Below are 27,974 nucleotides of genomic sequence, written 5' to 3' on the forward strand. Positions count from 1 at the left end.
GATCGGCGCTAGCCCAACCCCACCGCCTCCCCCATCCTGAGCGCGCTGTGGTCCCGCACAAGCGACAACTGATGCCGACCGCTTCTAAACTTGCGTTAAGCGACATGTTCTTTTATACCACGTTTATCTCGGACTTTAACCTTCCAGCAAACAAACGCCAGACTGTTTAACGACAGTTTTGTGTTAACTATTGCAGATGAAGCCGAAATACCCCCACTGCACTCGGGGTTACATTGGTCAGGTGCGCGAAACTGGGGCAATAGCTATTTAGTTTTACGAGGATGGCTGCAGTCTAGTAGACAACTGCCTGTCGGGATTATTTCTGCACATGAATTTTCCATTTCGCGCATCAGCACCGACTTGTGCGCTACTGTTTTGCCCTTCTTTTTTCTTAAAAAAAGAATTACTGTCGGAGAGAGGATGGGAAAGGATTTACTTTCACTGAATACAGCTGTTTCGTCTAAAGGTAGGACACGCTGCTGCGATGCGTGAGACAAGTCTGTATTCAATATAGTTAATTAAGCTGCAGACTTCAGCTACAGACTGTAGCCTCATAAACTCAAGGATTTTGAGACGGAGACGAGGCGATCTCCACTGATTCTGCATCACCAACATGGGAGACAATTAATGCACCCCATTATCTCCCGGGACAGTGTCTATCTGACAGCCTATTTGGAGCTGATATTAATCTGTACCATAAATCATATGCAACTGATGATAAAATTTGAGCCCATGTATTAAATGGGCTCAAGTTTTATCATCAGAAGGCGATGCACACAACATTTATTGCAGCCTACATGTATTTAAAAGCATTTATAGTCAAAGGAAAAAGAGAAAAGATTTTCCATTTCCTTTTCTGGCAGCTATGAAATGGGTTTAAACTTTGACTGTGCATTTGAGTTTAACCTCATAATAACTTTTTCAGCAATAGGCTGTTTCAAAAAGTGTTTTGCAGTTGCAAGTGCAATCATTTTGAGTGCACAATTATTTTTCTCCGTGCATGGTATCTTCTGTCCTAGTTAAATTTTCACTTGTGAAAATATCACAGCCCTGATTGTCATAACAAGCCTTTGTGTTTTCAAGGCAGTGTTTATTATAGTAGCAGTGATTGTTAGTGAATGCTGCTATTTTATTTTTTTATGATATGTTTCACTGAGGCTGTGTAAGTGCACTGTGCTTTTGATGTGGTTTGTTTTAAGACATGTCAATCTCTGCCTCTGAGCCTTTTCGGGCGCAATATTCAGTGTTTGAATACAAACTGTTTGAGCACAACATTGAAAATGCTATGATATCCCTGTAATCATCAGCAGTGCCCCTGAAAAGTCTTTGCAACTTTTGTCTCACAGCTCTCTATCAGATTTTTAGCATGCTGAGTACATGTCTCTAACAACTCACCAACTGAATCCAGATCTGTTTGTCTTTGTTATTCTCTTCAAATATAGGGTGACTGGGTGATGGAATAGTGATGAAGGCTAATCGGTGGGGAAATATGCTTCCTCTACCCAGCTTGTCTCTTCTTTTCCATTTTATTTGTTTCTTCCTCTTCCTCCTCCTCTGTTTCCCCTTAACCCGTGCCCAGTTCCTGCCAGAACCTAGGGCAGGACAAGGCCTGTTGCTCTTCACCCAGCCTGCCTATAATGCCTCCATCTTTGAGAACTCTGCTGCAAGAACCTATACCAGAAGTGAGGTCAAAATGGGCATCATTCTTGCCCCACCTCGGTCCTTAGACATAAGATATTCCATTGTGTCTGGAGACGATGAGGGAATCTTCCAGGCTGAGGAGTTTGTAATGGGAGATTTTTGTTTCCTCCGTGTACGCACTAATGGAGGCAGTGGTGCCATATTGAATCGGGAGGTACAGGACAATTACACATTGACAGTTAAGGCATCTGCCCAAGGAGGGCTAGAGGCCTTAGCCACTGTTTATATCAAAGTGTTGGATACCAATGATCTCCGACCTCTCTTCTCCCCAACCTCTTATTCATTCATTGTCCCTGAGAGTGCCCCTCTTGGCACCAGTATTGGACGTGTAACGGCCACAGACGCTGATGTTGGCTCCAATGGGGAGTTCTATTACTTCTTTAGGACAAAAGTTGAACTCTTTGCTGTCCATCCGACAAGCGGGGTCATCACCCTGACAGGTCAGCCCAGGGTGGACAAACAGGACAGATTCGAGCTGGAGGTTCAGGTGGTTGACAGAGGGATGAAACTCTATGGGAACAGTGGTATCAGTAGCACTGCTAGGCTTGTCCTAACTGTGGAGCGTGTTAATGAATTTGCTCCTGTTCTCAATGCAGTTGCTGTTGTTCCATCATGGACAGACAAGGACCCAGTCTATGCCATAGTGACTGTGGAGGACAAAGACGAGGGTGTGTCTGGGGAAATTGAGTGGGTGTCCATCATTGAGGGTGACCCTTTAGAACAGTTTGTGATTGATCGATTACCTGTTGGGAATGAGTACAGGGTTAAAACATCTGAATTTGTTGACTGGGATACATTCCCCTATGGCTGTAACATAACCTTCCAGGCTAAAGACAGGGGTATACCTCCTAAGTTTTCTAATATCCAGGTTGTTCAGTTGTTGGTTTCAAAGCCAGAGCCAGTGTTGGCAAATTTCGAGAAAGATGTTTATGTAGTCCAGCTGAGTGAAATAGCTCCCCCAGGCACTATTGTAGAGGTGGTGAAAATCTCCCCAGCTTCTCTGAGTGTCAATTACAGCTTCAGCAGCCTCTCAGATCCAATGTACTTTGATATAAACCCTTTGACTGGAGTTATAATAACCACAAGGCAGCTGACAAGGATATCACAGGATTTCATTGAGCTGGAGGTGGTTGATGGTATCAGTCAGCAGCGAGCAAGGGTCCAAATCACCATAGAGGATGCTAATGACAACTCTCCAGTGTTCAATAGGCCATTCTATGATGTTTCAGTCAATGAGAGCTTACCTGTAGGCACCGTTGTTCTTGTAGTGTCTGCTGTGGATTATGATAAAGGAGAGAATGGGTATGTGACCCACACTATCAGTGGTGAGCAGTCTCTTCCATTTTCCATAGACCAAAATTCAGGAGAGGTGAGGATCACAAGAGACCTGGACTTTGAGTCATCAGATGACATCTATACGTTTGCAGTACGAGCATCTGACTGGGGTTCACCCTACAGAAGGGAGAGTGAGGTTAATGTCACCATTCGTCTGATAAATATCAATGACAACCAGCCTCTTTTTGAGAGTGTTTCTTGCAGGGGGATGATAAGCCGTGATTTTCCTGTCAGCCAAACTATTGTCACCTTGTCAGCTGTAGACATGGATGAGCTGGGAATGGTGAAGTATAAGATACTGTCTGGGAATGAGTTAGACTATTTTACCTTAAACCCAGATTCTGGGGCTTTGTCACTGAAAAGATCGTTAGCAGTGGACAATTTAAAAAATGGGGTATTCAACCTTAAATTGGTTGCAACAGATGGAGAACTGTTCTCTGAGCCTACATTTGTGAATGTGTCTGTGGTGAGGGGTAGGATGCCACCCAGGGGGTTCAACTGCAAAGAGACCAGGGTAGCCCAGCTGTTGGCAGAAAAAATGCTCTCGAAAGTGTCTGCCATGGCTAGACCAAGACCAGACGAAAGGTTTACAGATCTCTTCTCTATGAACAAACAGGCTCCACAGTTTGAAGCCTTGCCGACTAGTATTCTAGTGAGAGAAGACCTTCCTGCTGGTGCAAGTGTATTTCAGGTGCGAGCAAGAGATGCTGACACAGGCTTCAATGGCCGTATTCTCTTTTCCATATATGATGGTAACAAAGAGAACTGCTTCAATATCAACATGGAGACTGGGTTGATAACTGTATTGCAGCCACTTGACCGTGAGCGATCGGATCGTTACTTCCTTAACATCACCATCTACGATCAAGGCATTCCTCAGATGTCCAGCTGGAGACTGCTCACTGTGATCATTGAGGATGCAAATGACAATGAGCCCCAGTTTTACCAGGACAGCTTCTCTGCTCTTGTTTCAGAAAACGCAGCCATTGGTATGGAAGTTCTTACTATCACAGCATATGACCGAGACATGGGTCAGAATGGACAGCTCTCCTACATAATGCTGACCAGTGTCCCTCAGTTTGGTATTGACAGTGAAACTGGAAGTGTGTTTGTTGCCAGCTACTTGGACAGAGAGACAGTCCCAATGTTCACACTGAAGGTTGAAGTGAGAGACAAGGCTGAAAGAGGCACTCGAAGGTCATCGGTGACTACTCTCAGTATAATATTGGAGGATGTCAATGATTGCGCACCAGCTTTCATCCCAAGCAGCTACAGTGCTCGAGCACTCGAGGACCTCCCACCAGGGGCTGTGATTACCTGGGTGCAGGCTCAGGACCCAGACATTGGCCCCAGTGGACAGGTCCGATACTCCTTGATTAATGACTTCAATGGCACTTTTGAGGTAGGTGATGTCACTGTTTATATTTTCTGTACTGTTGCATATACTTATCCTCTTTTTATTGACAGTTTATGATGAATGGGATTGTAATGCTCTCTACAGATCAATGCTGTGAGTGGGGTGCTGAGGATTAGAAAGGAGCTGGACTTTGAGAAACAACAGTTTTTCAACCTGACAGTACTTGCTGAGGATAGGGGCGTACCTAGCCTCAGAAGTGAGACATTTGTGGAGGTGGAGGTGGGTAACACAAAAACACAAATGCACACACACACACTATCCCCATGGGGACACTCATTGACACTCATGACCTCAACTCTATTGTAACCTGAACCCTCAAAAAGCAGTGTTTACCCATGGGGACCTTAATTTTTGTCCCTGCAGTATGAGACACATGTCTCTATGGGTTGGATGAATCAGAATAAATGCTAATCATCAGTTTCATCAATTAGCTGTTAACATTGATAGTTTTGACAATTGTTGATGCAAAGTGCTGATGTACAGATTTTGTCTTTAATGCTCCCCATGTTTTTACTCTACGGGGTAGAAATGCCTGTGTAACAGCATTTAGGTCACGGTACACTAAAATTCCCCAGACCAACCCACAGCAGTGAAATATAATGACGAGTCACAGTATGCCCTACAATTCAATTCAGTTCACTTCAGTTCAATTCAGTTCAGTTTAGTTCAGCTGAGGGGACCATTTAGGCTACATTAGCAAGTATAAATAATTTATTTGCAAAAATGATTTCTTGTCAGGAAATGATTTTGTTAGTGGTCATGAATAGCTGCTTGCCATGATACAATTAAAAGCAATATTAGTTTGATGGTATTATTAATTATTGTAATGTGCATACTGTATGATTCTATACACATCTTCACACAGTTTTTCAGTCATAATTAAAGTGAAACATTTAATCTCTTCAGGTGGTGGATGTCAATGAGAATTTGTATGCACCCTACTTCACCGACTTTGCTGTGAGAGGCTCAGTGAAGGAGAACTCTCGTGCAGGCACAAGCGTCCTGACAGTCAGCGCTAAGGACGAAGACAAGGGACGAGATGGTGTATTGAGGTACTCTGTCAGAGGAGGCAGCGGACTGGGCACTTTCACCATTGACGAAGACACAGGTGTGACACAAGATCGATTTTGAAGCCTATTTATGTAAAGTGAAAAGCCAATAACGTAGGGCACCATGCATGGAATATCAACATCTAAATATATTCTAGTCTAATCATTGCACGTTAAAGGAAATCTTATTATTTCTTTGCCATTAGTGTTGACTTTGACATGTGCAGTTGTTGCTTAGCTCTCAGTTTTTATTTTAGTTATGCCTCTGTCACAGTGTGGATTTGCATTGCAAGTGATACAGAGAAAGCATCACCAGTTGCATGTTTTTTAGGCAATGTGCATGTGTGCATTGGAAGGACAGAGGAAATGAGAGTGAGAGGTACAGTCAGAGTCAGTGTGTTGATGGGGCCTCACGTGGGAGCTGTGTACTGAGAGATCATTACTGTAATGAGGGCAGCATGGCAGCTACACTGGCAGGGCCTCAGGCCGCTCAGTAGAACTGATCCAGTGCTGTGTGGATAACATTGATCAAGGCTCTCCTGCACAGCAGCCCCATCCTTTCCAAGTGTACTGAAATCACTGCGACTTATTTAAGAAGACCTGACCCAAAAAAAGCATGTAGTTGTCTCCAACTGTCCGGCAGTGTCGAACTGCTGCTGAAAACATGTTGATCCAAACAAGAAGCCGTGACTCATTCACCCAGGGATACAATGAATCAAATAGCCAGTATAAAAATAGGACAATTCCTTTTAGTCCACATTGGCTCATGTACAGACAATATATATATATATATATATATATATATATATATATATATATATATATATATATATATATATCATACAATCTAATAATATGACCAACTGAATTAGATCTTGGTATTTGCTATTTTTCCATGAGAGAAATAGGACTTTTGTGAACACAAAGATATTGGCTTGAATCTGAGCTCTGCAAATACCAAGGTGGCAAAGTGTGCATATTTGAAATTTCCATGGGAACAGAAGTAGGTGTGACTGAGAACTCTTGCTTTCACATCAAGGCTTGTTGCAGTCTCTGTCTCTCTCCGTGGTTCTGAAGCTTTTTAAACCTAATCTCTCTCTGCGTCTCTCTCCATGGTGCTGAAACATTCAAACGTCAAGCTCCAAAATCAGCCCCTCACTCACTTAGTCTCTGTTCCCTGCATGATACTGTAGCCCTTTAGTAGTACTGTACTACATTTAAGCAAGCAAAGCTGAAAACTGTGAATTTTGAAGGCTTAAGGTGCAGGTCACTATTTTACTGCTTGTAAGTCACTGCTCTGCCTGCTAACAGCCTCTACTGAAATTAAACCAGATCAATTACATTACAGCAATGTAATAAGTGTTAGCTATGATTTAATCAGTACTGATCATATTATATCATAACTATTTTATTTATATTTTATCCACTCACTACTCACCAATTTAATTACCACATCTCTAATGCAGTTTCACTTATTTTCATTAATTATTAACCAGAGAGTGTGTTTTAAAGATTTGTTTTTCTCCCTCATTCTGGAAGCTTTTATTATCACTACTTAAAACGAAGGAACAGCTTTTCCTCTAATCATTGTTTTTTGTTGCATTTTTATTGCAATTATTGCATAAATAAAATCTAAGTTTTTTACAAAGTCTTAAATCCTACCGGTCACTATCTAATCATGTAAAAGCAAAACAGTAAGAAGACACAGAGCAGGAACAGGTGATAATATGTTATTATACCAATCCTTCATAACTAATAGAGGGAGGAATAAAGAGCACAGATTGGTCTTTATTTATACTTAACAATATGAATTCTTATATTATTGAAATTGTAGAAAAAGGTGACAATTTTGTATTTAAACTTAGATTTTGGCAGTAGTACTCATGTAATTAGAACAGTAATCTATAGCAGAGCAACTAGTAAAATCAGTTGTCAATAGGAGTAAGTGGTGTGGTGATCAGTGGCTAAAAGTTAAGCAGCAGTGCTTAATTTCAGCCACAGGAGTTCATTTTAAATCTTACTTTTAGTTAAGAAACGATAGTGTCGCTCTTCTGACTTCTCTTTTCACCCCTTGTCACACTGATCCCTACTGTACATGAGTCGCACTGGAGGCCTGTATTGACCTTTAACTAGGCTAATTAGTATTGACTGTAGTTGAGAGAGAAAGCGAGAGAGAAGCAGATGGACAGACATAAAGAATGTCTCTTTCCCTCACTCTCTCTGTAACTGTCTCTCTCTCTATATATTATTTATTTACATATACATGATAACCTATGTATAGTATGTAGTTACCCATAGACAAAACACTGCACAGCACATAGACAAATTCCTACAGTACTCTGTGATAATGCTTGGTGCTTTTATTCACTTTAGTATTATAGCCTCAGTAAGGAGCATCACAGCCAGTGAGAAAGTTTATTGAGTGCAGATTTTCCAGGGGAAATCAGAGTGCTTGTTAGAGCAGAAAGTGAAGGGAGAGGGGAGTGGAAGTGAAGCGAAGAGAGGAAGGAAGAGGATGTAGGGGTGTCTGGAGTACATAAAAAGTGTCAGAAGAAAATACTGCTCTCTTCCTCACAGACATTTTTAGATTTTTTTTCCCCCTTTTGGAAAGTTTGGTTTTAACTTGAGGCTTTTGTTATATATTTTTTTCCTAATATAATAAGCAAGTGAAAAGTCTCTGACCAGTGCCGCCTTGGTCTTAGATAAGAAGACACTGCAAGCGCACGGCACGTTTTCTCTCATCAAGTGTTTCATTTTATCTTGTAGCGTAGAACGTCAGTGTTGTCAGGCGTGTCCTGTGTCCTCCCACCATGCATTTAACTGCCATGTTGAGTGGTTCTACGCTGACTGCATGTCAATCTGTGGCTCTTAGTACCAAAACTAAGTATGTGAAGAGAAAGTGAGACAGACAGTGAGATAGAGTAAAAAGGACAGAGAGAATGAGAGAAAGTGTGACGAATCCATTTTGTTTAGCCTATCTTAACTTATGCCTTTGCCTCCCTTATAGTTTGTAAATTGGCATCATGTATATCCCATTGTCTGTCACATCTGCCATTTATGAATGTCCACTTTTCCCACATTTGATATTTAGATGTCTCATGTCTATGTGGGTGGAGAGCACATGGACTATCTATCAGAAAAAAAGTAGGATCATCTCTGGCTTAAATCCTTAGCACTCCTGCACTTTGAACAGAAATTGGTATTCTTGTCATTGGTTAGGGAGAAAGCAAGCCCTGCAATTTCTCATTGGGCAGCTGTCAGAAGCCCCTGCTCTTCTATTAGTGGGTTTGCAAGCTCCAGGATTTGTCACAGTCAGAATAAAGCACTCTTTAAGTTACAGGCAAACACACTTTTAAAAAGAAATCTATTCTGTGTTAAAAATTAGCAGGCTATATTTTTTGATGCCCTCTTTTCTGCCTCACACAGAGCTGTTCAGTAGTCTCAAAATGCAGGGAAACACGCACAGTATTTTCTCATCAATCTCAGGACTGATTACTTGATATAGTGGATTAATTAGATAGTGGGACCCCAGATCTGTTTCTCAAGAACAGAGAGGTTGAATAGACTTGACAGATGGATGTAAACCCAAGCGTACTGTGTAGTTCTAGATTAGAAAATATGCCATGACCCTTCAATTTTTTGTTCACTCCTTGAAGTGTGTTATTTATGGTGAGAATGGATGCTGTCAAGTCAGATTTATATTGAATCCACTGAATAGTGCCTGTCGGTCTTAAAGTTCAAAGAGCTTTTGAAACAGCCAGCTCTGTTTTCCTCGTCTCTCTGTGTCGAGCTATCTGACAGAGATGAGATGTGGTTTGAAAAGGACATGGTCAAGGACGACAGAGCGAGGATGTGTTTCAGCAAAACACTTTTACTATGCATTGTGCATGCCCTGGGCAGCTGCTTAGTCATAATCTCACATATACACATGCCTTCTGGTGATAAAGGTAACACCTTTACCACAACAAGACTGACTCAAGTACACAAAAAGGCCACACAGTCACACCTCTAGTCGGTGATTTGTATGCTTGTATGACTGTCACACAGGCAATGTGGGGTTTGTGGCTGAGTGGAAGGTCGAGTTACGGAACAGCAGACATCTGCTGTATGACAGCAAATCAAGTTAACTTCTCCAACACAAACCAATTAGTATATGTAGATCAATCTTTTTTAATCTATTCAGAAAGGATTACTGATATGGAACTTATCTGCAAGTTCTCTGGTTGGAGGATCTGCACTGAACAGAATATTTTTAGGATTGTTTAGATGATATCATGCAAAAATGTTTTTAATCGGGTGGCCGATGTTAGGCACGGAATCAAGCAGGAGTGGCACGGAGCATGTTTACCCCAGGGGCGTGGAGTCTGGGCTGAACTGTCTTGGCCCTCTCTGCTTTCTGGAGTCATGGACACAGGCCTTCATTTGCTTTGGTCAAATTAAAGGAATCCCCAACATGGTCTTGTTTTTGTACTGCACAGCTAGAGAAACACAGTATTTGATTAAATGTGTCACCTGTATATCTGTCTTGATGTTCTCACTTGTCAAGTAGAACAGAGTAAAAACACTCAGACACAGACGCTGATGTTGACTTATCTTACTAACTTATTTGTAGCACAGCAGTTATTCGCCATGGCAGCAATGTGCTTGAAATTAAGTCATGTTAGTTCATTAGTATGGATTTTCCATGACAACAGGCTCATATGCAACTATGGCCACCGAGCCACTATAGCATCTACCACCAGACAAGGCATGACAAGTTTATTTATATAGCATCAGGTATAGAAATAAATTAGAAATAAGACATTAAAAAACATTAAAATTGCATTTAAAAGACAACACAAATATAAACAGCAATAAAAAGAGATACAGCGGAAACATATACTCTAATATTGATTCTAATGGTAATTCAGTTAGTCATATGTTCAGACTGAGCCCTGTCTAGCATTTGGTTTGGGTTAATTGTTTGTGTACTCAAGCAGAAATGCGTGCAGTCTGCAAGCATTGACAAACATATCTCGTAGCTCTCAGTGTTTCTTCAACTTAGTTGCAGTCACAGATTCATATGTTTCTGGTAGTAGCTGCCTCCTGAAACTGCCATGATTTCACAGAAAACTGAAGATCTGATGAAAGTGTGTGTGCACTGAGGCTGAGCTGAAATGCATCAACTGCTCCCCTATGATCAGCCCAGTCTATTTATTCCTAGCTGACTTGTGTTATTTTCTGTTTATAGAAAAGATACAAGTACACTATATACATTAGTAACCTTTTTTTAAAATTCTAAATTAGATTTCTTTTTTAATAAACTGTGACACTCATGACCTTGCTCCACAGTGCTTCAATGTTCTTGGCAATGTATAGACATGGCACCAGTGGACCCTAAAACTTAGGGTGTGAACTTGCATCTGAGGGTCTGTGACATTTTTCTAGTGTTTACTTGGACAGTGCTGCATGACTGAGTTTTTTTTTTTTGGTACCCATGTGTCATCCATTGTGAGCGTTCTCTTTGTCCCTCAAGAGGTCACCAAAGCTGTCAGCTACTCATCTTCCTTAAGGCCACTAAACACACGCCAGTCAATGTGTGTGAGTGTCTGGGTGTCTCTGTGTATGTGTGTGTGTGTCTTTATTGGTGTAGGGCAGTTCAGGGTACGTTTAGCACTAAGCAAATAGCAGTGGGAGCAGTTTGGTCAGCTGTGATTAGCTGTAGAGAAGCTGAAACATTGAAGGTGACTACAGCGGTACCACTAATGCCTGTGAATGTCACTGATGCCCGGACACAAAGTTTACTCTAAATTTCGGTCTTTGCCTCTTGGAACTTAGTATTCAAAGACTTCCCCCATGAGATGTTTTAGGGTTGTATTCTGGCGATGACACCATCACACACACACCAACACACACACCTAATAGATATGTATTCTCAAGCCTAAGTAACAACTACATTAATCTTTCTCTCTGCTTCAACAGGCGTGATTTACACTGCTGGTCTCCTGGACTGCGAGACCAAAGACTCCTACTGGCTTACAGTCTATGCCACAGACAGAGGGGTTACACCCCTGTCAGCTTCTATTGAAGTCTTCATCCAGGTACCCACATTCTGCTGCCAATATTCACATTATACCATGCATGCATAAGAGGCCATACACAGAGAAAATGTCTTTTGATTTTTGCACAGGGAGATAAGTGTAAACTTGAAATGCCAAGCAGCAGTTGGCAGTGTAAGACTCAGATGTGTACTTCACTTTGATACAACACTGTGCTTAATATATTTAGATACAGTTTTTATAACTCAGTTGAATTGAAAAGGGCCCAAAATGAACTACTAGATAGAAAATAACTAGAATCTACTTTGAAATACTAATTGTGCTTTGCACACCAAGTCATGCTGAAAGCTTTTTTTTTTAGCTTCTCAGACATCACATGCTGCAGAAGAAGATATTTGAAATATAGTTTGGATGGAATATTCCCTGCATAATGCTGCATTAATTTCCACCACATTCAACCACATTTTTATCACAAAGGATTCAGTTTTATGTCTTCGCTTTATCTACAATTATTATACAGTGCATAACATACTTGGACATACACCCAGTGCTCCCAACACTCTAACATGCTAATGGTGCTCAGTGCAGAGGATAACTATAGTAAATGCTCAGTGTACCTCAGCTTCTGTTTTATTTGGCACTAAGTAATCCACTGTCTATACACTCAAATACACACATCACTGCAACAACACTGCTCTCCCTTTGGGAAAGAGTTCAGCAGTGTATAAAAAAAAAACCAAACATCCTTTCCTGGCTTCGGGATATTCAGGTGCGGTGGTGTGATCGGCTGCTTCAGTCCCAGCCTCTTCATCACAGACAAAAACAGGGAGATTAATCAGGCACAGGTGCTCCTCATTCACCGGCTGAACCGTCTTGGCTCTCCGTGCCTCCCAGCAAACACTCAATCAACGCTCTGTTTGCCATAAATATTCTAGATCTATGCCGTATGAAGGGAAATTAATTTGCAGTGCATTTAAAGTGTGACATCTATGACATTTTCTGGTAAATAAATTTCCATGTTGTGATTGATAACAGATCTACCCAGTCCACACTGCATTTCATCAGTTGTTGATTAACAAAGATATTAAAATTTGCAGATAGATTTTGCTCATAACAATATGCTGATTTAGAAAGTTATGTTTTATCAACCCATTTATTGCCAATGCAGATCCACCTCCGAGATAGAGGACAGTTAAAATAGATACAAAAAATGCTGCTTACTTCTGTCCCTTAGCCAACCTTCGCCTTCTCTCCCTTTCTCCACTTTGTCTTTTTCTCCTTCTCTCTCAGGTAGAAGATGTCAATGACAATGCTCCCCTCACCTCAGATCCTATCTACCATCCAGTAGTAATGGAGAACTCTCCAAAGGATGTATCAGTCATCCGTATCCAGGCGCAGGACCCTGACCTCACTGCCACGCCCAGTCGCCTCAGTTATCGCATCAGTGCAGGCAACCCGCAGAACTTCTTCTCTATCAACCCCAAAACAGGTAAGACTCACAAACAGACACACAACTAGATAATTGGCAGTTTAATGTGATAGACTCATGGCATAATTACTAATATATCCTTTTAAAAAACAAATAATTACACCCATCTTTTGTGTTAATATGTGTACATGCCCGTGAAATGACTCACATTTTCTTTCATCATGCACCTCCTACTTCATTCATTCATCGAGAGGCTTTGGTTCCCACACGACAAATTGAAGAGACTTTTGTGCCCACACAGTCAAACATCTAAGACACTTCTGAGCCGTGCAGACGATCTTCATTGCACTCTTAACCGAATATTACTTCCAGTCTTCTGTAGGGGTGTAAGCTCTTTGCCGGATTTTAGTGTACTTAGTTTTTTATTAAGCCAGTGTGTGGGTGAATATCTTCAAATCGTGAAGGAGTTTACATTAGTCAGAGCAATTTTCCTTCCCATTTCCTATGTTTCCCCATAGTAGGGCCAGATGGTGTATTTATATGCATTGTGTGACGTGGAAAAAAAAAAGCTTTTCTCAGAAAGTTAAAAAAAAAAAAAAAAAAAAGTGTAAAGAGAAAACCAAAGCTGAAACTGGCTAAAGATTTGTGGAGTATTAGCTAGGATTTGGAATAAGGTTTTTATTCAGAAAATACTGCCAACTACCATAAGCCTCCTGTACTACATATGGGATCAGGATGGAGCCTTGAAGAGTCTGAGCTTGTGAAAATGATGTTCTGACAGCCTGTGGTTATATATGACCTTTAGTAAGCTTGTGGAAATATAATGCATGAGAAGTTAAGGCCTGGGAAAGTGCAAAAAGATAAACTTTGCACACTGTCGTTGATCCATGCATCAGTTTTTATTTCATTTCTGTCTAACGTCATGAAACTTAACAGGGTGGTACAAATATCTTGCTTATTTATGTATTAATCAGTAAGTATCTCTCTCTTTGTCTAATTGGATTTGGCTGTAAAGACAGGATCAGACTTTGTGAGTGTATTTTTAAGGAGGGCACTGATTCAGCATTGCACTCTAATGTTATCACAGTCACAGTGGAAAATCCTGATTAAAACTGATGCACTAGAACCAGAGATGTTGTCCTCTTTACTTTACACATTTGCGACTGCTGACAGTTCTCTTGAGAGTTAGTTGCATTATGTTAGTAATGTAGCTACAGAGGCCTAGTAAATTCACACCCCCAGATTTTTCTCATTTTCAAACTTGTAGTTTCAGACTCAACCAACGCAATTCATCAGACTTTGCGCAGCTCCCCCTGGATTCCTGCAAAGCTTTATACAGCTTTTCTCACATGTGCAATAGTATTCCTCAAGACCTGTAAACAGACTTTGGTGTGTAAAAGTTCAGTCAATTGAGAACATTTCTGACAGAGCATTGGTACTTCACACAGTTTTCTCCTTTTAATCAGAACTCAGATATTCACTTAAGTATTATTAGCACTTTCAGACTTTTTGTGTAACCTCACAGTTTAGATCATTTGTGCACATATTTTGTTGTTGTGCATTCTCAAAATGATTCTGGTGCCACATCTTGTCTGTATATCTGTAAATATTATGTGTGCACAAAATCTTTTTGCACATTTCAGTCTCTCACACACTTTTTTCCTCACAAAATCTGATTTACAGCTGCTGCCTGTGAACTGAATACAATCTCACAACTTACGGCTGAACATTTCAAAACTCAGAATCTTTTAGACTCTTGAGTAAAAGACAAGATCCCTGTCAGAGCCTGTCTTGATCCCATACTTCTCACAGTCTCTGTGTACTATAAAAAGATTAAAAGTCTTCTCTTATTTTTCAAATAATTCTGATTAATTGACTAAATGTCTATGTTTGTAAATAAGGGGAATTATCACTATATCTGCACAGAATACAAACATTATTAAAGTAAATAAATTCAGATGTGTTTCAGTTTTCAGCTGCCAAGTTTGAAGTCTAGGGAGGTCCCCATGCATTCAGAGTACAAGCTTTGCTAGAAGCTTCCATTAAAGAATTATTGAAGAGGTGAAATGTTTTATTCAAATCCAGATGAAAAAAAATCATTGTGAAATCTTTGCTGTCTCTGCCCTAGATAAAGTTATGAGTGTTTCAGTAAACAACAAAAGGCAAATATGCACATTTCAGCTGTTACAGGGACCTGTATTCTGTTTCAAAGAAATGTCAATATAATGATCAAAAACTGATGGCCTGTATGTAAAGTGCAGCGTGTCAGTTATGAAGCTTATGGAGGAAGGAATTCCCTAATGGTTTGTTGTTGCATGTTCACTCTCTTTGTAAATCAGAGTGGGTATTTCCAATTTGTGTCCTCTATTTCCCTCTGGAACTATGCTTTTGTGCATTGTAGCATCATGGATGTATGATATAATATTGATTCTAACAGGGACATACTGGTCCTCACACACATTAATATGTAAACTGTGCCCAACACACTGTCACTCTCACACTTACTCTTGACCCTTAAGCATACTTGAGAGTAAAATATGATGCAGGCCATATATATATATATATATATATATATATATATACACACACACACACACACACACACACACACACACACACACACACATATATATATATATATATCTAGCTACAGTGAGTTACTGTGCCTGTTTTGGTTCATCCATCGGATGTGACTGTCATTAATGCAGCTGCAAAATTATATTGAGTTGATTTGTTTTTCAGCTGATTAGAACACACATCCAACTGCTGTATGTATGATTAATGTGTGTGTGTGTGTGAGGGAGAGAGAGAGAGTTTGTGTGGCAATTTAATCAAATGATTAATTGATTACAGCAGTGTGTTAGAGAGGGCAGCTCTGTTGCAATGAGTCGATGAAGATGATGCCACCTCATACAGTGTGTAGCCACATGTGTTCATACGTCTCTGTGTGGCAACATAGAAATTGAACAACTGCACAGAAATAATTTGCCTTTGTATGCATGAGAGTGCATTCGTGTGTGTGTGCGTGTGAGTTATGTGTCTGGGTCGTGTGTGTGTGTGCCACAGGGGAGAGTTTTTAGCCATCTGAGCCCTTCTGTCTCTGTCGACGACCCAGACCCAGTATTTTGTTATCTGTTACTCATTAATGCTGTACAAGGGAGCTCATATTGATGACTATCTCGTTGACACCAAGATAAATGAACTTTCACTGCATTACTGAGCAACTAGTTTTCGATGTTTTGTGCAGTCTTCTCCCTCAGAGTTCACACTTCAGATTGGCCTCCACCAGCTTATTGAAGCACAATAAATAACATGAAAATTGTTGATTTTTTTGTGGATATACTGTTCTGTAGTTTTAGACAGTCACAAGGTTCAATAATACAATACATCATTACCATAAATTTCAGAATAATGGGACTGGCAGTGCCAGTCTATTAGTTTGGTAATAAGACATGCATGACTGAGAGGTGTATTCAATATGAATCACTCCTCACTGTTTACTCAGTCAAAAACTTTCCATGTACCAGATTGATTTCATTGGATGGATGAATAAACAAAACCCAGCTGACTGATTTGCTTTCGTGAAGCAGCTGCCAGCCACACTATGACCTGAACTGAAAAACCCCTTCAAGTTTCAAATTGTTTTTCAAATCTCAGTGTGGGGTGGTTCAAAGTAATACATTTTTCAAGTTCACTCTGGGAAGTGTCAATTTGATGGGTTTGAGGTGCTGCAACAATTCCCAAAATGTATTGAAGCAGAACTTTAAATGAGTGCAAAGTGTGTAAATGTGCTGTGACAGCCTACAGTGCTGTCTGCTTGTCTCTGGTTGTGTGAGTGAAGCCTACCTCCTTTGGGGGTGAAAACAGAAGAGATAAGTGTTGACACAGGGTGTTAGATGGAGTGCTTCTTGTAAAAGCATGCATGTTTGCAGAGTGCCCTCATGGAGTCATGGTGGCTGATGACCTTTTGTTTTTTTTTTTTTGCAATGCTCTGTTTGATTGTATTGATTTTGTTTTACCAGTAGAAAGCAAGTAAATGTTCAGGATCAACAATGAGTCTGAATTTGATTTTGAAATCCTACGTTTGTATTTTTCATGGTGCTCTAGTTAGAAAATGTATGAAAGCTGTTCCCTATACATGGCAAAGAAGTAGGCTAAGAATTCACATTACTGTATTTTTTAGAGAGGAGGAGGAGAAGTCTAAAGATCTAAAACAGACCACTGGACCATTACATAAATTTTGTATGCGTGTGAAGGTGTGGGTTGGGATTTTTAAACGACTTTTTCTGACATCCAATTAAAATGGAGGATTGTCCGGCTGCAGATGTGCTGCGAGCTGTAGATCATTGATTTTTATCAGAGTTGTTACTCGCGCTGTGTTCTGCTGAACAAGCCCCACCTCCCCCCGTAGTCTCTCTCCTGCAGCTCGTGGCCGCCGCTCTAGATTCACTTCTAATTTGCTTAATTGAAGTTAGCCTGCGTAGCAAGCCCAAGGTGACACTGTGATATGTGCAAGCACGAGAGAGTATTGAGTGTGTGTGCACCGTGGTTTTAGTCTATCCATTGAGCGTTGACTGCACAGATATTTTAAGCATCCAAAATAATCCTACTTCACTGCAATGCCTCAATACACTGAAACACACATTATCGCAATTCAAGCACAATCAGTGTAATAATTCCTCATAAATTCACACAGAAATAAAACCAGGAATGTATTCATATGTGGTTTTATATATATATATATATATATATATATATATATATGTATGTATAAAATGTGTGTGTGTATGCATATGAATGTGGTTTGGGCACGTATCTGTCTGTCAGATGGAGCTACTCTGTGATTTTGTACAGACTGACAGATGTCTTCTTTTCAAAAGAAATGCAAAATAATAGTATTTAAATGGTTTCTGCTTGTATTTATGTGTTAGGATAAAATTGATCCAGGCTGAGACAAATGTGGTCATTTCACTGTGTTTGGATTCTCTCTCAGGATGTTGAATAGTATTCAAGGACTGTGATCAACAACATAAATTTTTTTTGGAAAACAAAAATCGTCTCACAATAGTGTAGAGCCGTCATATAATGGGCTGAATGGATCATTTCCTTGTTTCTCTGCTAGCCAGAATAATATCTGGGGAGCATTTGATTTGTTTAAACCACTGTTTTTTACTGAGTAAACCCAGCATTTATTGATTAACACAAATTCTGTGTCTCTTTTTGTTTGAGTGAGTGTGTGTGTGTGTGTGTGTGTGTGTGTGGGGAGGCATCTGTGTTTTGGTGAAAATGGAGCTGTCGTTGTGATCTCTGATGCAGCCTGCAAGCGTTTGTCAAACCGTCTAACATCATCTGAATAATCTGGTTCGATCAAAGCTTTTATTGATGGCCTTGCTCCTTTCCCTCTGTCCTGGTGGCATGCTGGCTGAATGACCCTCAGCTCAGCCATACAGTGTCATATTAACATGTGCCAAATGCCATCGCCTCTGCCAGAGCTGCAGGCTGTAGTTTTTGGAGCAATATATGTGCATGTGAGGATACACGTGTGCATTCGCTCATTCTTAAAGTGGAAGACTTTAATTATTTCGGCTTTAAAAATTCACACTTAACAATGAAGGACACCATGTGTTTGTGTAATCTAAACTTGCTATTTTTTCCATTTTTAGGGCTGATCACAACAACTGCGAGGAAACTGGACAGAGAACAACAGGCAGAACACTTCTTAGAGGTACAGTAAAACCTTAACAGTGTTCATGGGTATATAGTATTTTATTTATCTAGCCCTGCCACCTGCCACAGCCCACTATTAACAGAGACAGGGTAGAGGACAACCCTGGCAGGGCCTCAAGGCTCCATAAACTGTGATGAATGGCTGTAGTTTTGGGCCCCAGGTTTAGGATTTTCTAAATGTAATCATTCATCATTGGTTATCTTCTCTAGTCAGGACGAGAACAGGGAGGAGAGGAGTTGGTCTGCCCAGCATTTGATAAGCGCAGACACTGGGCATACAGATAGCTTGGTGATTACCATTTCAGTTGTTCTTGCTGCTCTGCATGCAGATGAACCTGATAATCAGAGATTCTTGGCTTTAGAGACACAGACAAACTTCTTCTTTCCTAGACTTTTCCTTAAACTTATTAAATTCTTTTGAATCTACAGGCACTCTGCCCCCCGTTACAAAATGGAACAGAATAACCCACAGTTGACCCACTGTATTGCAGCTGGGTGTTTTGTTTCTGTATTGCCAATTGACTTGTCTAGGCTCAATAACTCTGTGCTGCTTTGTTCAGCTCCAGCACTTAATAAGAACCCATCTTATGACAACACACTACAAAATGAAAGCAGCAAATGTTGTAGAGGGACGCTTGCATCGATATACTATCTAAAAACAGTTTGAAATTGGGGGCAAAAGTCTTTGTTGTTACATCGTCCTGTCTTGTCGTGTCCTGAGATTTCAATAGGAGTGCCTGTGTATGCACGTCACCCACTGCTCTGCCTGAGTGCAATTAATAGTCTGGTGAGCAGTCAGGCTGGCAGCGGTGGTGTTCATCCTGATCTGATCCAATTGATCAGTGATCAGACCTCTGCCTGTGCCTCCAGGGGATCAATAATACAAAGAGATTTCCCGTGAGCTCAGCCCCACGTGGCCCCACACTCCATAGCGACATCCACACAGCGGGAGCCAAGATTTAAGATGTTAATAAATGGATACACCCGTGCATACAACAAAACATGTTCAAGAGACAATGCATCTCTGTGGGGGGGGTTTGTATTTGTGGTTGTACACTTGTGTGTTTTCCTCAGGTAACAGTTATAGACGGCCCAGTGACCACTCGCCAGTCTACTGTGTGGGTCATAGTTCACATAGAGGACCAGAACGACAATCCTCCCACCTTCCCAGAGGTCACCTACCGCATTAGCTTGCCAGAGCGAGACCGCAACAAACGTGGCGAACCAGTCTACCGTGTCTTTGCTTATGACCGTGACCTGGGAGCCAATGGCAACATCACCTACAGCATAGTGGATGGTAATGATGATGAAAAGTTCAGCATTGACCCCAGGACTGCTATGGTGTCATCGAAGAAGATGGTGACGGCGGGAAGCTATGATATCCTCACTGTGAGTGTTATGTTTAAAATGTGGTCATTGTTTTTATGAATAATCCCTTCTACTGTGATTTAAGCTAAGATTTGGTTAAGTGAGAGGTTTCAGAAAAAATACAGCAATCATAAGGAATAAATCTACAGTCTGAATTACAGATGGTCTTTGTTGGGATGGGACTGTGGCCTCTTTAAGGCACAGCATCTCTTTCCACCTCCCAAGCGCTGCTTTTCCAATTTCTCTATCTTGTTACAACAGAATTCATGGCCAGCTGGGGTGTGCCATTAGTTTATAGGGCTCTGCTTTCAGGCAGGTACAAAGTTGGTGGGCCATTTTTCATCTGGCACAAGCCTGGGTATTTTAGCTTGTACGTTTCTTGGTAATTCCACGGTCAGTGAACTCAAAAGTGACTAGTTGGATGGTGGGGCACAGCAGAGGTTTATACACATCAGGTAGCACGATGCGTTTTTGTAGGTTTATACAAACAATGTATTTATTCTACTCCAGCTGCTTTTACATACAGAATGCACTGCAGACTGCTGATTTTCCCCGTGCATCTGATTCACTGATTAGTTAGTCATGCCCATGTTTTCCTGGAGTTTGTTCTTGCACAAGAGTTCATAATTGAATTGTGGAAGCTGCCTTCTCCAGCGACCTCGACAACAAACATGCCAATCTTCTCCCCTTCAGCTATGCTTCTTTCATTTTCAGGGTAACCCTGTTCTTTTAGCAAATAATGACTCAAATAATGTGTTTGGCTCACAGCTTCTGGTCTTCAGTGAGCACCACTTATAACGCCATATTTTACAATTACCCCTCATACAGGTTCAACCAAAGATTTAGTTGATTTATTTTGGATCATGATATTCCTATTTGGGGTGTGAAAAGCAGAGTAAGCTATTTGAGGTCAGGCAGGGACAGCCATGCCATTAGACTGTAATTGCTGAATATTATTTATGGATGGGGCGTTGTCACTGAGGTGTAGGTGTTAAGTAAATGTAGGTGCAGTGTCAGTGTGGAGGAGATGAGTATAGATTTCAGCAATATAGTTCTGACAATCTATGTGAAGCCGGGAGGGCAGAAATGTAATACATTTTTGATGTTTGCTCGTCCTGAATACATACATACCTACACCAGAGTACATGTAGTGGTAAGTCCATCTTAAATCTACTTCCTGAGGTTCACTCTTTCGAGTCTGGTTTATCATTGTCTCAGTATTTTTGCCTAAATTCCAGAGTGTTAGATTCAGTGGCTCCTGTGCGTGTCGGCTGAATGTCTGGTTTCTCATTGTTGTTCCCTCTTTTAGATAAAAGCCGAGGACAGCGGCGATCCCCCGCTATGGTCGACTGTCAAACTCCACGTAGAGTGGATTCGCAAACCCATCCCCTCGCCTCTGCCCCTACTGTTCACTCAGAGGTATTACAATTTCACAATTTCGGAGACGGCCGCTGTAGCTCAGCCAGTGGGAGTCGTCGCAGTCAGCCAGTCAAGCACATCTGTCTGGTTCAACATCATTGGTAAGAAAATGAAAGTATGATACTGAACACTCCAATTCATATGCTTTTACTCAAGGTTTTTAACACCTAGAAAAAATAACAAGTCCACACTAGAAAAAATTAATTAAATCTCTCTCAGAATCATTCAGTTGCACTTAAAGCTGGTATCCAAATGTTTTAATTGAAATATTAAAAAAGAAAATTTGGTTTTATCCCAGAAGTTGTGAACACTTGTAAGTCAAGAGATTGTCAGTTTACCTCGATAGGCCCCTTGAGAGATGACATATTTCAATCGATTTGTATTACCTCTCTCTGATGAAGAGGTACTGCAGTCAAGTTTTGAAAAGTTCCCTGTGCTGGATATTTCTCATAATCAAAATTTGCTTCTTAAAATCAAAAGGCCACTGGCACGTTCTGTTGTTGACATTAATTGTACACGAGCAAAGGGCAAAGTCTGGGGTTTCTTAAACAAACTAGCAAACAAAGGACAATGAAAAAATGGGTGTAGTGAAAACAAGGACTCAGGGGCATATCAGTTCAGTGCCACTACCCCTTGATTCAAGTCTTTGAAAGAATAATCAGTAAAAACAGTAGCTTATTTTGCTGCTCATTTCTCTGATTAAAAAAACATTTGTGGAGCCCCAGTTCCTGTAATTAGATGTTAATATAAAGATAAGTAGATTTTTTTAGTCGCTCATTCTTACTCAGTTACACACGTCACTGATACAGAAAATGCAGATGTGGTGAATTTTTTCTGTTCCACTCTTACTCTTAATGTCAGCAGGGTGATTGTACAGGAAAAACTCTAATATTTCATTTTTTTGCATAAAGTTTCAGTATAGTGATGACTGTCTTTTCTTTCAGACTCAAATACCATCCACAAATAAATCACATTTCCCATTTGCTAAAGTGTTATGATGAATAGTCTGCTTACATTACTCATTGCTCATGAATGTGAGAGTGCTGTATATACTGTAAATAATGCAGTCCTTGATCATGAGAATATATATGTTTCCCTAAATTTTAATAATTTCTTTATCATTTTCTTTCTCTCTCTCACCACTAAGGTGGACGGCTCGCCAGAGAAATGTTCTACATCCCGCAGAATGCGTGTGGAAGAAACTGCTCACTCGACACAGGTCTGGTCAAAGCTCACTTTGCAACACCTTGTTTTCAAACGCCTCAGGTCTGGAGAAATTCAGAAAACTCTGGAAATGCAGCATGCAGGACCAGGACCTTGTTTAGCCACAGGCAGTATTGATTTATCTGAGTTTTAAAAAGGAGTCTCACACAACTCTACACAAACAGCACTGGTTTGTTATCATTGCCCAGGCAGGACAGGTTTATGCCATTAGTTCAGCTACAATGCTCTTACTTTGGAAAGTAAATAGAGAGGGGATGTGACTCAGTCAGTCACTAAGTGTAGTGTTCCTATCTCAGAGAGACTTCACCAGATCAAAGTGTATTCCTGAAAATACCTAACTCTGTTGTGATGCCATTTAAGACTTGAGACTACCTGTTGATCTTTCTTCAGCTGTAGATGAATATTAAAGTGGCTGTATAATAGTAATGTATCATATAATAAGTGTTGTGAGAGAAGTCACTCATAGTGATGAACCTGCAGAGAATTATCTCCCAAATTCCCCTCTGTTTTACTTTGTTGCTCTATAGCTGTCCAGCCCACGGTTTTACTCTCAGTTTTCAGCCGCAGCAGGCAGCCTAAAAATCCACTGCACAGTGCCTGCTCAGCACCAAACGGCGGACAGAGTCATATAGTGGAGCATTTAGCAACTAAAAAAACAGATATTTCCCTCAGGAGTTGGTAGAGACCAAAAACAGAGGTAAGAAGAGTGAATGTTATACTGTGGCCAGAAACATCTGGAAACACGACTCCAAATGAATGATAACTTTTTGTTTCAGTATGGAAAAAGAAAACCACACTAGTCTGTGTCACTGATACTGTAACAGTATTCAAAAGTCTCCTCACTTCTCCTTGAAATCAATTTCAGAATATGTCTATATTTTTTGGGTTGATGTGTGTCATTTTGTTAATGTGTTTTCTATGCTTGCTGGTAGAATAAATTTTATAGAGGGAGCACTCAAACATATATAGCTCTAAATCACAGGACACCTTTAAGTTATTTTCATGCCTATAATTTATCTGCTGACAGCTTGATAGAACTATACAATTTCTTTTGCAGACAAACTGTATACATATAGAGGAAATACCTGTTCAAATTCACACTGTATTAAAAAACAGATGCTACTGTACCAAAAATACTACAAGTACATGATCAGACACCCTAGAGGCACCTCCAACAGACAGGAAAGAAACAAGATCCTTCTTTTTATTTAGAGACTACAGACTGGAATTTCTGTTTTTCTTAATGCTGCGAGACTGTTCCCCTGTAGTGAAATATTGACCAACCTCCCCTCCTGAAGAAAAAAAAACAAAAAACAACAAGAAAAAAGCATGTATCCCTGTGGTTTGCTCCAACTCAACACGCATCAATGCTTCTGTGAAAAATGCCCAATCAGTATTCATATGCCGAGGAGAGCTCAAGCTCCCAGATATCTCGAGAGAGAAGCTGGAATGAGACGAAGGATGGTGCTGAATACCTAACACATATCAATCCTCGCCCTCACTCTAATCAAACATTAAGCCTCTAAACTGTACACTCACCGCCCGTGGAAAAGACCCGGCTGCAGGTTTTTGATCTCTGAGATGGGTTGTGTTTTGGAGTGATAAGACAGATGTTTGTGTGGCTGTTAACAGCTCTCCGGCTGCCAAGTGGGTTCGGTGCTACATTGCATTGCATCTCAGTTCATTTTATTTCACAGACCCTCCAGCTCCAGACGCAGGCACCTGGCCAAAACAATTACACAGTAATAACTTAGAGCACCTGAGTTTAGCACACGAAGTGAATACTAAATGACTGAAACACCCTGTGAACTCGGTGTGTGTGTGATTCCAGGGAGCTTTGACATGCAGTTTGACCTTCAAGTCGGGGTAGGTACTCTAGTTGTGGCCAAGCCCCTGGATGCAGAGGTGCAGTCTGTGTACAACATGACTGTGCAGGTGACGGATGGAACCAACTTTGCCACAGCACAGGTACACACACTTTTGATTTGTTATGCACTAACACTCCCCCTTTTACAGCCCAGACCCACATCAAATTAAATTATTGTTACCTCTTCCGAGGAGAGCTGTTTATTCCCAGCTTTCTTCCTTTCTATGCTCGCACTCCCTTTTTCTGAAATTATCTCTTGTTGACTATGAAATGTGCTTTTTGTTGCTCTGCCTTTGACATTTCCTGTGCTCCTGCTGTCTTGGCTGGCCTGCTAGGTCTGCCTTGTAAGGGAAATCCTTGATATCAGTGGATTAATGGGATTAGCCTGAGCAAGTAAAGGTCAAGTGCTTGTATAAATACAAAAAATGCTCACATCGCTCCAAGACAACATACATCTACAGTCTGGCTTTGAAAAGCACCATAAATATTGCTTTGCCTTAGTGTGAATAGATAGCAATAATAGTTGCAATGGTATCTCCACCTTGCAAATGAAAAAATCAGTTCAGAGCACTACTCTACAACTGTATAAAGTATTATCAGTCACCAAAGATACTTCTACACCCGGGCTCTTATCTTTTAGGATGATATACTGAACACAGTTCTCTCTGTACCTACCTTACTGACTCACCTTCTGTCTCTTTGCCACTCAGGTATTCATCCGAATACTAGACAGCAATGACAACCCTCCGGTTTTCTCACAGCCGGCTTATGATGTCAGTGTCTCAGAGGACGTACCTGTTGACATGGAGTTATTGCGGGTCAGAGCGTCAGACATGGACGAGCGTGCCCGTTTGAGCTTCTCCATCTATGGCAGTGTGGACCCAGCCAGCATGAGACTGTTCAGGGTCAATCCTGGCACAGGAGTCGTCTACACTGCAGACAGGCTGGACTATGAGGCCAGGACCCAGCACATCCTCACTATTATGGTGAGAAGAGAGACATTCTGTTTCTGTGTCTGCGTGGTTGGCTGTGCCCGTGGTAATTTATGTATGTGTCCCTGTGCTCTCTTCCAACTGATGCTCCTCTTGGCAACTCTGCCTACTTTACTTAATTTTAGCTGATTTCTTTCATTTATTGCCTCCAACTACGCTATCCATATTCATCTCTCATTTTGCCTGATGCTGCTTTAGGTCAAGGATCAGGAATTTCCATTTAACCGTGACCTGGCTCGTATCTTGGTGGCAGTGGAGGACTCCAATGATAACATCCCCTACTTCACCAGCACTGTATATGATGCTGTGGCATATGAGTCTTCTCCCATAGACACTTCTGTACTGCAAGTGACAGCCTTAGACAAAGACAATGGGATTAATGGGCAACTCACGTATACTATGGAAGCAGGTGAGATGCTATCTGAAAGTGAAAGTCGTTTATTAGTTTTATTTCTCTCTTTTCCACTTTTAAATAGTGTTATTACTGAACTGTGACATGCTTTTAATGCTTTGTCAGAGGAGAACAAATTGGGATTGGAATTATAATTTTGAGATTTACCAGTAATGGCGTCTGTGACCTTTCTGTTACTTCCAGGAAACACTGGCGGTGTGTTTGGCATCGATAATGCCACAGGCGTTATCTTCATTGCCAGGGAGCTGGATCTCACCTGTGTGGGCTTTTACACCCTCACTGTTCGCGTCACCGACAGTGGATTTCCCCCATTAATGGCCACCGCTACAGTTCGCATCTCCATGATACTCTCCGACTTCTCCCAACCCAAATTTTCTCAGAAGGAGTATCAGGCTGAGGTAAAGAGAGAGATGACAGACTGCGGGGGCAGGTGTGTGGGAGAGAGGGCTGGGAAGTGGGAGATAGATGGAATAAAGAAAGGCTGGAAAATGGTAGGGAGGGATTCATGGTAAATCTCTGGTCAGATATTCAGTAGGTAAATACAATATCACCAGTGAAATTGTGCATGTAACTCATTGAAGTGCTGATGACTTTGTATTCACAGATAATGGAGAACAGCACCATTGGAACTTATGTAACCACCGTCAGCGCACTCAGCCGCTCAACACTCATTTATGATATCAACAGGGGCAACGAGGAGCACTGCTTCTTCATTAACCATCACACTGGTGTAATCAGCACACGCAGGCTACTTGACTTTGAGGTTTGTTAATACTTTTCCTTTTAAGGTGTAAATTAACACCATCTGCCAAAACTCAGTGTAGACATGATTCTTTTAGAAGGAGTCACTCATGCATGCACATACAGTTGCAGCCTTTCTTCAAATATTAATGCACTGTTATGTCATGAACTTAAAAGATATTAAAACATTAAACTAGCTGCAGCATGTGCAAAAGTTTGGACTCCCTCCTAAGTCAGCCCACACTGGCAGATATCACAGCTTGCAAACACCTTCTGTAGTCAGCTAAGAGCCTTTCTATTCTTCATTTAGGAATTTTCACCCACTCCTCCTCCATATCACGTCGAGATCTGTGATATTTTTAAGCTGTCTAGCACACACAGCATGGTTAAGATCTACCTACAGATTTTCACTGATGTTCAAGTCAGGGAACTGTGAGGGCTTTTCTGCTTGTTTTTTTTTTGCAGTTCATGGTGAATTTTGAGGCATGCTTTGGATCACTGTCCTGTCGTAGAAGAGAGCTTCTTTTCAGTTTCACTTTCTTGACTGACTTTGCAGAATTTTCTGATATTTAGTGAAATCCATTCATCCCTCTATCAGTGCAACATTTCCTGTGCCAATAACTGACTTAAAACCACAAAGGATATCCATCCATCGCCGTGCTGAACAGTTGGCAAGGTGTGTTTTTCATTAAATGCTTCTCCTTTATTTCCTGGTGACTGTGGCCAAAAAACTCAATTTTAATTTAATTTGTCCACAGCACTTGTTTCCAAAACAAGTCTGGATTATCCAGATCTTGCATTGCAGACTTTAGACCTTGACATTTTTAATGAGGCCATAGAAAAGGTTTCCCATCACCACTCCTGTGTCAGTTAAACCTTCCAGCTGCTCATTTGCAGTCATGTCGGGGTGTTACTCTGCTCTTCTACCCAGCAGACATGCAGTTTTATCTGAAAGTTTTTTTATCTGAAAGTTTTTTGGTCTTCCAGATTTTGTCTTGACTTCCATATTCTCCCTCCATTGCCATTACTTAATGGCATTTCAGACAGTGGAAATATCAAGCTGAAAGTGCTTTGATATCTTTTTATGCCCTTCCCATCTTTGTAGGCATCAATTAGCTGCATTTACAGATTCTCAATCAGTTGCTCAGAGGAACTCATGGTTGTTGAGTTTTATTAAAAGGTTTGAGGAGTCGGAGAATTCATCAGCTGACAGTTCCTAATGAAAATTCTTGATCTGCCTCACAGGGCTTACAGA

The 27,974-nt window shown here is 40.9% G+C and overlaps 1 protein-coding gene across 1 annotated transcript in view; it reads left to right on the forward strand.

Moving 5' to 3' along the window:
- Positions 1-1,301: 1,301 nt before the first annotated feature.
- The window catches only part of LOC108893279 (protocadherin Fat 3), a 63,471-nt gene continuing 36,798 nt past the window's right edge, over positions 1,302-27,974 (forward strand). Inside the window, exons 1-14 of the mRNA XM_051078755.1 lie at positions 1,302-4,438; positions 4,538-4,672; positions 5,360-5,561; positions 11,464-11,582; positions 12,831-13,029; positions 18,633-18,694; positions 19,771-20,085; positions 21,374-21,584; positions 22,631-22,702; positions 24,539-24,675; positions 25,285-25,560; positions 25,765-25,975; positions 26,162-26,376; positions 26,583-26,741. Of these exons, the coding sequence (XP_050934712.1) occupies positions 1,466-4,438; positions 4,538-4,672; positions 5,360-5,561; positions 11,464-11,582; positions 12,831-13,029; positions 18,633-18,694; positions 19,771-20,085; positions 21,374-21,584; positions 22,631-22,702; positions 24,539-24,675; positions 25,285-25,560; positions 25,765-25,975; positions 26,162-26,376; positions 26,583-26,741 (5,286 nt within the window). The 5' untranslated portion in view covers positions 1,302-1,465. The remainder of the gene's footprint in view (positions 4,439-4,537; positions 4,673-5,359; positions 5,562-11,463; positions 11,583-12,830; positions 13,030-18,632; positions 18,695-19,770; positions 20,086-21,373; positions 21,585-22,630; positions 22,703-24,538; positions 24,676-25,284; positions 25,561-25,764; positions 25,976-26,161; positions 26,377-26,582; positions 26,742-27,974) is intronic.

This window comes from Lates calcarifer, linkage group LG20, assembly GCF_001640805.2.
Source record: "Lates calcarifer isolate ASB-BC8 linkage group LG20, TLL_Latcal_v3, whole genome shotgun sequence".
NCBI classification, from domain to species: domain Eukaryota; kingdom Metazoa; phylum Chordata; class Actinopteri; family Centropomidae; genus Lates; species Lates calcarifer.